Source organism: Juglans regia, chromosome 13 (assembly GCF_001411555.2).
Source record: "Juglans regia cultivar Chandler chromosome 13, Walnut 2.0, whole genome shotgun sequence".
In the NCBI taxonomy this organism is placed as follows: Eukaryota; Viridiplantae; Streptophyta; class Magnoliopsida; order Fagales; family Juglandaceae; genus Juglans; species Juglans regia.
The window spans coordinates 36,005,842-36,018,381 of NC_049913.1; the positions used below are offsets into that span (position 1 = coordinate 36,005,842).

Sequence of the window (12,540 nt, forward strand, 5' to 3'; positions counted from 1 at the left end):
ATTCTTAGAAAATGCCATAAATATGTAGTTAATACCTCTCGTTTTTCATGTACATTATAGGCATATCCGCATAGGTTGTCTCCCATGGAAAGCCATGCTGGACCTGTCGAATTATTCCCTCCTTCGAAAATTAGCCACGGTGTATTGAAAATAGATCTCATTATAAAATTCTCATCTCATCTCTTTTCCAAACATAATTTAAATATAAATATTTACAAGCTAATCATTATAATTTTTCTAAACTTTCAAACAAAAAATAAAAAAAAAATCAACATTTTCAAATCTTCAAACAAAAATAATATTATAAAAATATATTCTAATAATATTTTAATTTTATAATATTTTTTATTCAACTTTTTCTCTGTCTTTTTCCAAAACCCAAAAAATACTTAACTTATACTAAATATAATTTACTATATATTCACAGACTATCTTACTACTATATATTCACAAAATTCTCATATCATCTCACTTTTCAAATGATAAACGATATAAATCATGATATATTAAACCATAAATTAACAATAAACTACTCGGCCTTCAACTCGTAAACTATATATACATGATGAATATTAAACGATAAAAACTTCTTTTTACAATCATAAACGTATGTGTTTATCATTTATTTCGCGGTCATAATACGATAGGTTTTTATAACAATAATTAATATGTTTGATATGTAAATAAGCCGCGCGCCTTGTGAATATAATAATTTTAAAAAAATCAACAAATTCATGTTAATATACATATTATTCATTAATAAATTTTCCCACCACATTGTTGCCATCATACAAGTTTATAATTGGCAATCTGAGAGACAGCTTAAAAGGCTCTCTTTTTAGGTAATATATGTGGATAAGAAGGAATAGGAATTGGCTATTTTAATAATTACCTTTTACTCATAAAAAATTCTATTAAGCAGTCTTACAATATCACACGCCTACTTTAATTTTTTCCCTCAATAGACCAGCGTGTGGTATAGGATTGCTGAGTAGAAGAACTCTTTACTCATTACAGGCTTATAGCCATGTTTGATCAACTTTTCAGGCCTTTTCTTCAAATGATTTGTTAAGCTAGCCTTCATCACATTAATATATACACACACACATGTATATCTTTTCTATGCAGTATTCTGTAAGATCAAGCATATATATATATATATACATATAGGTATTATATATATAATTGATGTCATGTTACTGAATATTGAAATTCAGGTTAATGAAATTCAGATCCAGATGGAGGACTCAGCTGGTCAAGTAGGAGTCTCTTTAGAGTTTGACTTCGACTTCGATGATGAGAATTTGATGGAGAATCCCAATACGCAGATGCCTTCAAATCATGACCCGCACGAGGTGCAGAATGAAACGGCGGGAAATATCTCTACTGTATGTTAAACTAGCTACTAGAAATTAAAATATTCTAACTCTTTTTTTTATTTCAAATTAGATTATCTAATTCCAAAAGATACAATATCACATATCTATATTATAGGGTCCTAAATGAATAGTATTATTAAATGTAGTATGATTCACATGATGCATTTTTTTTTTCAATTTGGAAAATCTAGTTTGAATAATCTATCTATAATTAATTAGTACGTAGGACTTTCGCATGAATACAATTTCGATCTGGTTCATATTACATGAGTTTCGTAATAAGATATTCTTAAATTTTCGACGATCTAGTTCAAAAAGTGAAAAGTACTATATTAAATGTCTATATATGCAGGGTGATCTACCACATGATATAAATCTAATGATATAACACTATAAGAAAACTGCTTATACGTGGTCATTTAATTTCAGCGAAACGACTATTTATAGTTAAAATGAATCTGTTTTGATCACAAATAACCTTTTCGTCACAATTAAATAGCCACAAAAGTCTATTTTTCTTGTAGTGTGGGTAACTGATCTCGTATTGTCAAATGTTGTCGGAATTGCATATTTTGCTTTATTGATATTCACTTTGAACTCTGATCATCTAGTACTTTGAATAGAGAAATAAAGATGATATATATGTTAATTCATATATATAGGAGTTTACATGATGATGATCAATACGATTACTAGCACACATTGATCTGTTAGTTTTGAATTAAGATATTAATTTTTACATTCCCCGTTTAATAAGATGATCTTGTGTGGAGCGTATTAAATATTGTGTTTATTTAACTCTGATTCGGACAATCCAATTTGAGCAGAGAGAATCGAAAGAGAGATCTCTAGCTATGAATATCTATTATTAATATGAGTTTAATTGCATGAATACATGAATTACTAGATCAGCATGCATGATCTTCTATGAGCATGCATGATATTTTACATGTAATATTCAATGTTTATTTTCAATGATGTCTCAGCAAGAAAATGTAGATCAGCTTGGTTCATCATCCGGAAGCAACGATCATCATCAGCCGCTGATTCACCAAACAGACTTGAAGCAGAACCAGCGCACACCATCAACATTGACCAGTACTAGCGACCTTTCGAACCCACCAGTACTTGAAAATGCCCAAGATTTAGCACACCCAGCTACAGCTTTCAATCCTCCATTAATAATCGAGACACCACAAAGCTGCTGCCTTCCAACAACAGTATGTTGATGCATTTATGTTCCATTATCTATAACTCTTGAATCAGCTAATCTCTTTTATTTTTTTTAAGAAAAAACTTCAAGGGAATCAAAGTAGATTGATAGAAGTATATAACTCTTTCTATATATATATGCATAGACGTCATTCAATTTTGATATACATAAATTATGAATATTAATTGAAAACTTTTTGAGCTTCATGAGAAAGTGTATGATACAATATGACTTTATAATCACCCGTTGCTTCAAAAATCATTAACTTTTCATTAATTGATCAGCAGGAATACAAGGAAAGTGAATCACCAGATGGACATTGTCAACCTGATCAACTTAATCTTGGGGATTCTAACTGGAACTATCAGCAACAGGCCTATATTAATACTTCTGAAAACCAAGTGATGATCCCTCAAGTTTTTAGTACTCCAAACTTGCCATCCTCCTTGAATGCTACATCTATGGGAGCACTGCAACCTTATCCTCCAACAATGGTATGATATTCTTTTAGTCTTTATTAACTAACTAATATAACTAGTTTTATCATGATATGCCACTTTATGTTCATTTAACTCTTTCTATAAACAATGCAAACTCCAACCAGAACCTCAAACAATTCATGCTTTAAGTTTTCAATGCTGTAACACTCCACTTGACCTCTTGAAATGTGAGCCAAACAAAGTTCATCCTTCATCAATCCTCCCCTCCCAAGGATATTACTACATTCACCATATCCCCAAGCAACTGTATAACCTTTTTTTTTCTTTTTGTTAGTTGGTTCAAAGTCACGATCGTTAGTTTTATCTGTAAAGCAAAAGATTGCCACTGACTATGATCATGATCAGATGGGATTGAACGGGAATGATGGAGCAATTCAGTCACTTCAAGCTGAATATGAGGCCAATATGATCTATCCCAATCAGCCGATGATGAATACTCGGTTGGAAAATGTTCCCCCAAATGAGCATATGCCTCTGTATGCCAATAACTCTCTTTTTCCATGGAATATTATCACTCTTTCTTCTCTTCTTTTTCCGTCTTTTCTGATTGAATCATGTTCAATATCCTTTATCATGATAGGCCTTACAATCTGGGTCCACTCAATGAATTTATCCCAAACAATCAGACAATACTACAAAGCATTACAAGCAATAATTTCAACAGCATCCGTCAGCAACCATCCCTCTGCCCTACATTATTCCCTCAAAACACAGTAAGTACTCTTAACTCCTGCATGAATTTATATTCAATTAGGCTTCATTTATAATGTTCATGTTAGTTTGGTAATCATAATTATTCATCATGAGCAGATAGGGGTTGGAGTAATAAATCAAAGGCAACTGCCAATCAACCAACACCGGGCAACTTTACTCCCCCACAACCAGCTGAATGCTGCATACAGAATCTTGACTCCATTGGGGTACATGACATCTCATCTTCTTCATTTACGTTCTTAAAAGTACTGTTGGTATTTGAATGTCCATGTATGCCTATCATGTTGACATGCTTGTTTTTATCTAACATGTCATCTCTTTGTATACAGTTCGCAGCCAAATGAATTCGTGACAACTAATGTATTTGACCCACAATGTCTCAACTTCATGCTACCTCAAGCTTATGCACTTTTAAGGTACGTACTCTATATGTAATTGCTTATCAAACACCCTCGATCACTCATCCCCATGTACTCATTTTCTTTTTACAAGAATATTAATTACTGATAGATCGATATATGCTTCTAACTCAGGCCCCAACAGTCCTCTAATCATCTACAACAACTCAACCAAATCTCACAAGTGCCAAATTTACTTGATCCTCAATTTCAATACTCAGTGCTACCTGGACTTTCTATGCTTCCTAGGTAACTTATATATGCCTTTTATCCTATTTGTAATCATGAGGACTTGAGTTTGAATTTCCCTTGTCATATCTTCCAGTTATAGCCCTCGAAGTTTCTTGTACCATCAAGTCTCGGTGCCACCTAACGTGTATGATCCACAAGGTTTTAACTCATTGCTGTCGCCTGAGCTTTCTATCTCAGCTAGGTACTTCTTGATTCACTACAATATTGTTTCTATGTAGGAAAGTTAATCTACATATAGACACTCTGTTAATCCAGTTTGCATTCCCCTTCTTCTTTTCTGTATACGTAAGGAATTTTATGATTTTACCAATGCAGGACTCCTCAACTTACAAACCATCAACAACAAAACCAAGTTTGGATGGCACAAAACTCTTTACTGCCTGGATCTTCTACGGTTTCGAGGTCCCGATTTTTCTTTGATCATCTTTTCCATATGAGATATTGTTAATTGCAATAGCTTCCTGTGAAAATTATCACCTGCTATACACCATGTTGATTGGCAAATTGTCATCTTAATTTGAGCTCAGGCTCCAAGAGCTGTATGGGCGTCAACAACTTAATCAGTTAACTCAACTGACCCCTAATCTGCATCCACAACTTGGAAGTTCCATACTACTAGAAATGCTCTCTGGGTAGGTTAACTTTCTACATTAAGCCTACAAAATGTGAAAAAGAAGCACTAGTTAGATTGTTGATAGTGGATCAAAAAAATCACAAGTGGTGTTTGATTAGTTTCTTTATATGCTAATTATCACCACTTATTTGTTGAGTTTAGGCCCTCACAGCTACTGGATCATTATCAAGTCTCAGTGCCAGCTTATGCATGTAATCCACAGCAGCATAACTCCATAGGGGCTCGACCCTCTGTACTGCCTAGGTACCTAAACATTTAATTGCTATATTTCAGTTAAATCAAGTATAGATAAGAGGCTTCCATTTCCAATATACTTTCATTTTGGTGTTTTTGTTTTTTGCTTTTGTTTTTAGGCCTCAAAGATTGTATGATCATAAGCATCCACTCGAGCAAGTCCAGGACTCACAATTTTGTGGTTCCATGCTGCCACAGGCTCCAAATCTTTCTAGGTAGCATATGTTTCACAATTCATTTTCAATCAATATACAAAATTTAAAACTTGCTGAAAGAAATAAGAAGATTACGGGGTGTGTAACCATGTTTATAATTTACTTTGGCTACCAAGCTTTCGCCTAATGGTTGAATATTCTTTAATGTAGGCCTCAACAGTCACCTAAGCATCAACAGCTCAATCAAGTTCCCGAGACAGCTAACATGAGAGTTGATCCTCAACATGACAACATTTTATCTCCTCAATCTTCAAGGCCTTCCAGGTACCTGAGTTATCAGTACTGTTTTATGTCATTTCTTTCAGACACTTGTTGATTATATAATTGGCTACTAAGCATATTTTCTCCACTGTTTTTTGTCTTTGTTTTAGTCAGCAGTGTTTGAGCAAGATTTTGTTGTGTATACTTTTTAATAGAGTTTAGAAATTCCAATGTTTAATTTTTCATGCACTTGGTGGATTTTTTTTTTCTCCTACAGTTCACAGACCGAACAAACATGTGGATTACTGAATCAAGCAGCTAGACAAAGTGTCTCTTGCATTAGTCCCGGCACAAATTCTCGACAAACTCAAATCCTGAATTCAAAAGCTCAACAAGTAATGTGTTTTTTTTTTTTGAGATATTATAGGGCAATTACCATCTTATTTTGTAGTAAATGGGAAACTTCCAATATTTTCAACAGGAAATTGGGGGTGGAACCAAGATGGCTGTCCCTGATCTATGTGAAACATCACCGAGCAGCTTCAAAGAGGTACTCTCTATGGTGCTGAATGAATATTAGTGCAACACGGTTTTACACACACACGCACACACTCACACTCCTTAATTTAGCTTGGGCTCTTGTTAATGACATTATATTATGTTTAAAAATGAATTTACTGAGAGAACAGCTGGAAGGAAACAAACGTACTGCAACAAAACGACATGTGCTAGGAGAACCATCTCAGTCACCTAAACGCTCCAAGGTTAAACTTTTGATCTTTTCCTTGTATGTACGTAAAAGCTAATAGGTGCAAATAAGTTCTACATAATTCTCTTTGAATCTGATTGAATGAAGAGTGTAACAATACAGAAAGAAAGGAGTTTACCACCACCCAGTTCTCAAGAAGATCAGGATAGGACTTCTCAATCAGAAGGAAATCATGAAGTCGAAAAAGAAGGAAATGAAGTCCAAAACTCAAATCCTTCTAGTGCAAGGTTATATGATGCATAATTCCTCTTCATTCACTATAATGTTTTATCATGATTTTCCAGTGTTCCTTTTTACTGTTCATTGCTCTTAAAATCGAAATTGATCAAACTGATTTTGTTTCAGGCGAGTAGTCAAGAATACTGTTTATGATCCAACATATGTGGGGTTTGGTTTACCTATTGACCCACATCTCCGGCTATTTAACCCAAGCTAATTGCAATGGTAACTGCTTTCACTTACCCCTTTCATCTCATTGACCCCATAAACTTTGATCTGCACATAACTATAATATATTTTAGCTGTCTGATTAAGTATTATCTTTAAATGTCACAGGCAATGGTAGACCATGCGGATTAGATGATTCAATGTCAACTTGTTTGAGAGACTTTTCTAGCTCCTTTTGTTGTTGTTGTTGGTTTTTTTTTCTTGTTCAGTTTGCTGTTTGGAGGAGATTTTGTTTTTCCTGGGCCAGCAGTGTTAAGAGGTTATTGGCGGTGGTTGAGCAGAGTTGGTCTTGAAAAAACCGGCATCATCGTCTTTTAATGTTTAGCCTATCTTTAACTTTGAACTCAACCAAAAGATGTTTTTAACAATTAATGTTTGTTCTTCTTTCTCCAATTAAGCTGCCATAATAGTGTGTCCAGTTTTATTTTATTCTTGGGAAAGATTACAGCATATGAATGGCAAAGTTGATGGCCTATCAGCTTTTTATTAAATGTTGGAAAAGAAACTTTAAGGAAAAAAAAAAAGGAAAAATGAATCACAACACACAAGGATTGACACAAAAAAGTTTCTGGAAACATAAAATTAAGGGTAGTCTCGTTTAAGCGAGATTCTTCAATGAAGACATGATTAGTTCACGAGAATTGTTTTCATATATCTTGACTCCAGAAGCATGATGTGAGAATTTCTTGGGATAGATTTTGATATACACCAAATGGGAGTTAATAGGCGTTCCCAAATATAAAGGCTCAATTCAATTATCAAATCATTAATTGTCAAAAAAAAAAAAAAAATCTAGGGTTATATTGGAATTACTAACACAAATTTTGGTTGTAATGGAACTCTTTATAAAGCCTTAGAACTGTTGGATACTAATTTGATGAAGTCTTGATCCCTAAAGATCATCACGTTACACCACGCTTTCGAATTCGATATCCATGACTGTCCACTCTATCGACATTGACCGAGTAGTACATAGTCATTTCCCTTTTGATAGCTTCACTCATCTGTAAGTATTCAATGATTTAACAATATAAATAGTACCAAAGCATTTTAACTTAACCTATAGATCCCTTCATGACTTGGTTCCAGGCTCTAATACAAATTATGAAATATATAGTCATTAATCTAAAAACTCTAAAATGGTTGGATACTAATTTTAATCCTTATGATCATAACATTGAACTCTTCAAATAATAAAACTGCCATTTATGTTTAACCACTACCTATAGAAGTATATAGTTGCAATGACCCTCTCCTACTCTGATAAACGTATTATGGAACAACTTGGATTACCTCTTGGGAAGTCAAAAAACCAGCTATTAGACTTTTGTTCTGGAACAGGCCAATGGAGGGTACGGTTAATCTCAATGTTAATAGCTGCTGTTTGGGGAACTCGGGTAATTGTGGTGGAGGAGTAGCAAGAAATGAGTATGGGAAACTACTGGTTGCTTTCTCTTCCTTCTAAGGGGAAGGCACAAATAATAGGGCTGAATTAAGAGCAGTTGCTTTCTCTTCCTTGCATGCAACTAAACCATCTACTGGTAGAGGTTAATTCAGATTCCATAGTGGTGGTCCGATGGATTCAGAATATAGAGCATTGTCTGTAGTATTTGAGGGACTTATGTGAGTAGTTTGAGGAACTGAAAAGTAAAAGTAATGTTATTGTCCAATATATTTACAGGGGGGTCAATCAAGTATTTGACGATAGTCTTTTTTTTTTTTTAATTAGAATGAGTTAGCATGAATGGTGAGGGGTGCTTTGGCAGTAGACAAAGCCGATATCCTTTATTTACGTTGTAACTGAGTTCATATTCACTTTTGTAATAAGGTACAGTAGTTGAAGATTATAAGCACGGTTTTCATTTGCCACAAGTGAGGTTTTAATAAATATCTTTCATTTAAAAAAAAAAAAATAGTTGCAATGACCCAAAATCTAACTTGTATCCTCGTAGGTGACCTATCTACTCAATTTTTATATTACGGAATGCCGACCACTTTTATAATTTCACTCCCTATTGCTGTTGTTTACACTCTAGAGGAAGACCACCAATAACAACCAGGCACTGTAAGAGTATTGAGAAAACTTGGCTTGCCTATGTATTGCAGAGCCGTGTATATTATTTATAGAAGAAATTGTTACATATAGATAGGTGTAAAATAGAGGAGATAAGAACAAAGATAAGTACAATTATTCAAAACTTTTATCATGATCACTCTTCCTAGCTATTATCTAGGCTGTTATCTTCATCTTCACAGTATGATTTATGTTTATCTTCTGCAGACTTTGTTGCTATCTCAACAAGCACAAAAAACAACAACATGATATTTGTGTATAGAGACCACCAAAGCTTTTAAGACTGAGTTCTGAGAATAAAGTTCTCTCGAGAAGACAATTGAGATTTCTACTGTGACCTCTCGACTTTCAAAATGGTGTATAATAGAGTTCATATAGCTTAGAGCATTTCCATTGGATTTTGTAAAATACATAAAAACCGTAAATATTTGTCTAAAAACAACTTCAAACAGATCATATATCTCAGTTGTATTTTGAATTTATCTACATGTAATGGGTACTGTTAACCCCACTAAACAGTTTTGATTATTTATCTTTTCATCCTCGTTTCCCTTTTACTCTATTTGTTTTCACTTCAGCCCTCTCGTTTTGCGCCATCCCATCTCCCACGTTCCTCCAGCTTTGTTATCATTGGCCATTGACGGCGATTGCAGTGCTATGATCAATGGCTTCGGCTTCTTCTTCAGGTCGGTGGCCTCTTCGTCCTCCACTTCTTTTTCCTCTGTTTACTTCCAGACCCAATATTTTAGGCGCCATGCTTTTCCGAGGAGAGCTTTTGTTCATGCTGCCATTGAGCACTCCATTTTCCTTCGCAAATCGATAGTGTTGTTTAGGTACGCCTTCTTGCTTTCTCTCTCTTTACGAAACCCCAATCTTGTGGCTCTGTTTAGTTTCTGATAAAATTCTCAAAAAGCAAAATAGAATTGAAAATTATTGGATTTTATAAAATAGAATAGCTGTGTTTTCCTGACTTGTATTTAGCTTAGATTTGGATCGTGAGTTGAGATAAGATGAGTTGATATGAAAATTAAAAGTTAAATAAAATATTATTAAAATATTATTTTTAATTTTATTATTATTTTAAAATTTGAAAAGATTGAATAAAATATTGTTAGAATATTATTTTTAATTTTATTATTATTTTGAGATTTAAAAAAATTAAATTGTTTATTATATTTTATGTAGAAATTTATAAAAATTGTAATGATAAGATAAAATAAGATGAGATGGATTGAGAGTATTTCTCAATCCAAACTGAGCCTTATTGTATGTCATAAACTCGAAATATAATATCTTTTTTTATATTTTGAATCAATTTAAATTTTAGTTTGACTTATAAATTTGGATTAATATGAAATAGAATATAATTATATGACATTATAAAATGGGAGATATTGCAAATATCAAAAGACAAGAGGAAATATTTGAAATAAATAAAAAAATCTAATATTTAAATGATATGAAGGAAAAATGGATAAACTGATATACGATATATTGTAAAAGTCAATATGTATAATAGAAAAAGTAAACTTTGGAGATGTATTTTTTTTTAAAGTAATACCCTTGTGCCATTCCATTATAAAAATGATGAGATACAAGGAGAAGGTTCCTCCATAGTTACAGTGAAATCAGAAATGGTAAGAGCATCTTTTGCAAGTAAGTGGGCTATAAAATTGTCATTTCTCCTAACATGAGAAACTTTCCACTTTGCAAAATATTTAAGACATGACCTTGCTTCACTCATGAACATGCTTGAACTGCTCGAAGCTTCTTTATCTTCTAGTAGTGCTTTAGTGACTTGCAATGAATCTCCCTCAATAACAATCTGTTGCAGTCCAAGATCCCAACCCAATTTAATAGCCTGTAAAGTTCCATATGATTTAGCTAGTAAGTGATAAGGATATAACTTTTTCCTCTGCCTCATTGTGGCAATAATCTGGCTAGCACAGACCTTAATTGCCACTCCAATTCCAATCAAACCATTAGCCTTATCCAATGCACCATCCCAGTTAATCTTAAACCAATTTGATGGGGGGCCTGCTAAACGGCAACTAAGGAGCAGACCTGAGTGTTTTTGCTGCTTTGATCAGTTTCCTTCTCAGCCAACATGTCTAGCAATGTTCTTGCCTCTCTAACAATGGAGTTTGGATGAGAAAACTCCTTGTTAAAGATGAAAGAGTTCCTTCTCCACCAAAGCTTCCTAGCCACCACTGCAAACTCTTGTAATTCTTCTACATTCAGTACCATAGTGAGTGACTAAAAAAACAGCAACATAGGGGATTGAGAGATAGTGCATTTCTGGAGTCTTTTAGAGCATTGACTCCACACATCCATGACTACTTCACAGCTCCAGAAGGCATGTAGGACACTTTCTTCTTCCCTGCAACAGATAGGACATAGAGGATTAGTCACTACTTTCTTCTTGAATAAGTTGGATTGATTGAGGAAGGCCTCCTGACATGCTCTCCATAAGAAAACTTTATCACCAGGTGTTACATGTAATTGCCAAATTTTGTTCCAAACTTTTTTGAAGTTGTTGCTTGTTGATGCTTGGCCTTGAGTAGCCACCTTCCTTGACTTCTCCATGTGGTAGGCACTCCTTACTGAGAATGAGTCATCCTTAGTCCCATGCCAAATGATTTTGTCCTTAGTTTCCATAGCACTAATAGGAGTTTTCAGGATCAAGTTAGCTTCCCCCTCCTCGAAAATGTCTTGTACCAGTTCTGTTTTCCACCTCTTTGCCTCAGAGTCAATCAATTCTGCCATTGTTGCATTACCATCCAGGGTCTTGATTGGGATGATGACTTTGCTGGGATTAGAATGGTCTAATCATTTGTCCTTCCAAATTAGGATTTCAGACCTTACCCCCAAACTCCAAAAAGAACCAGCCTCTACTACATGTTTGTCTGCAAGAAGACTTCTCCACACAAAAGAAGGCTTAGAGCCTATTTTAGCTGTCTGAAAGGTCAAGGTAGGGAAATACTTGGCCTTTAACACTCTAGCTACAAGAGAATTAGAATCTTGAATCAATCTCCAACACTACTTGGAGCTTGGAAAGCATTGCTTTGTTGAAACATTCAAGATCCCTAAATCCTAAGCCCCCATCTGACTTGGCTTGCCCCATTCTTTTCCAGGAAATCCAGTGGATTTTATGCTCCTTTTCTTGTTGACCCCACCAAAAATTCTGGATGACTCTATTGATGGACTGAAGTAAGGTGGTTGGCAGTTTAAAAACACTCATGGTATAGGTAGGGAGGGCCTGGATCACTGCTTTGAGGTAAATTTATTTCCCTGCCTGAGATAGAGTTTTAAGTCTATAATTACTTAGCCTCATTTTGATGTTATCCAAGATGCCTTTGAAGGATTTAAGTCTATCTCTACCCCACCACTGATGGCAATCCTAAGTACTTTTCATAAGGCATAATTGTCCTCATACCAGTAATTGATAGGATGTAGTCTTGAGTAGGTATGGTTGTGTTCTTGCTAAATATGATGGAGGTTTCCTCGAGG

The 12,540-nt window shown here is 34.4% G+C and overlaps 1 protein-coding gene across 1 annotated transcript; it reads left to right on the top strand.

Moving 5' to 3' along the window:
- Nucleotides 1-1,193: 1,193 nt before the first annotated feature.
- Nucleotides 1,194-7,348, top strand: LOC108997192. Its single transcript, XM_018973347.2, has 20 exons — nt 1,194-1,388; nt 2,366-2,599; nt 2,880-3,086; nt 3,438-3,568; nt 3,673-3,805; nt 3,903-4,012; nt 4,136-4,222; nt 4,340-4,453; nt 4,530-4,637; nt 4,772-4,858; nt 4,984-5,088; nt 5,232-5,333; nt 5,444-5,539; nt 5,690-5,803; nt 6,018-6,135; nt 6,222-6,290; nt 6,430-6,504; nt 6,612-6,736; nt 6,855-6,953; nt 7,065-7,348. The coding sequence occupies exons 1-19, from the start codon at nt 1,194-1,196 to the stop codon at nt 6,943-6,945; spliced, it is 2,301 nt and encodes a 766-aa protein (XP_018828892.2). The 3' UTR covers nt 6,946-6,953; nt 7,065-7,348.
- The last annotated feature ends 5,192 nt before the right edge of the window (nt 7,349-12,540 follow it).

What these genes read in the sequence shown, in the direction of transcription:
- LOC108997192 (XM_018973347.2), top strand. Translation starts at nt 1,194, where the DNA reads ATGTTACTGAATATTGAAATTCAGGTTAATGAAATTCAGATCCAGATG. An exon ending in CCAAATGAGCATATGCCTCT is followed by an intron (nt 3,569 to 3,672) that starts GTATGCCAATAA and finishes TTATCATGATAG; the next exon opens with GCCTTACAATCTGGGTCCAC. An exon ending in CATTATTCCCTCAAAACACA is followed by an intron (nt 3,806 to 3,902) that starts GTAAGTACTCTT and finishes CATCATGAGCAG; the next exon opens with ATAGGGGTTGGAGTAATAAA.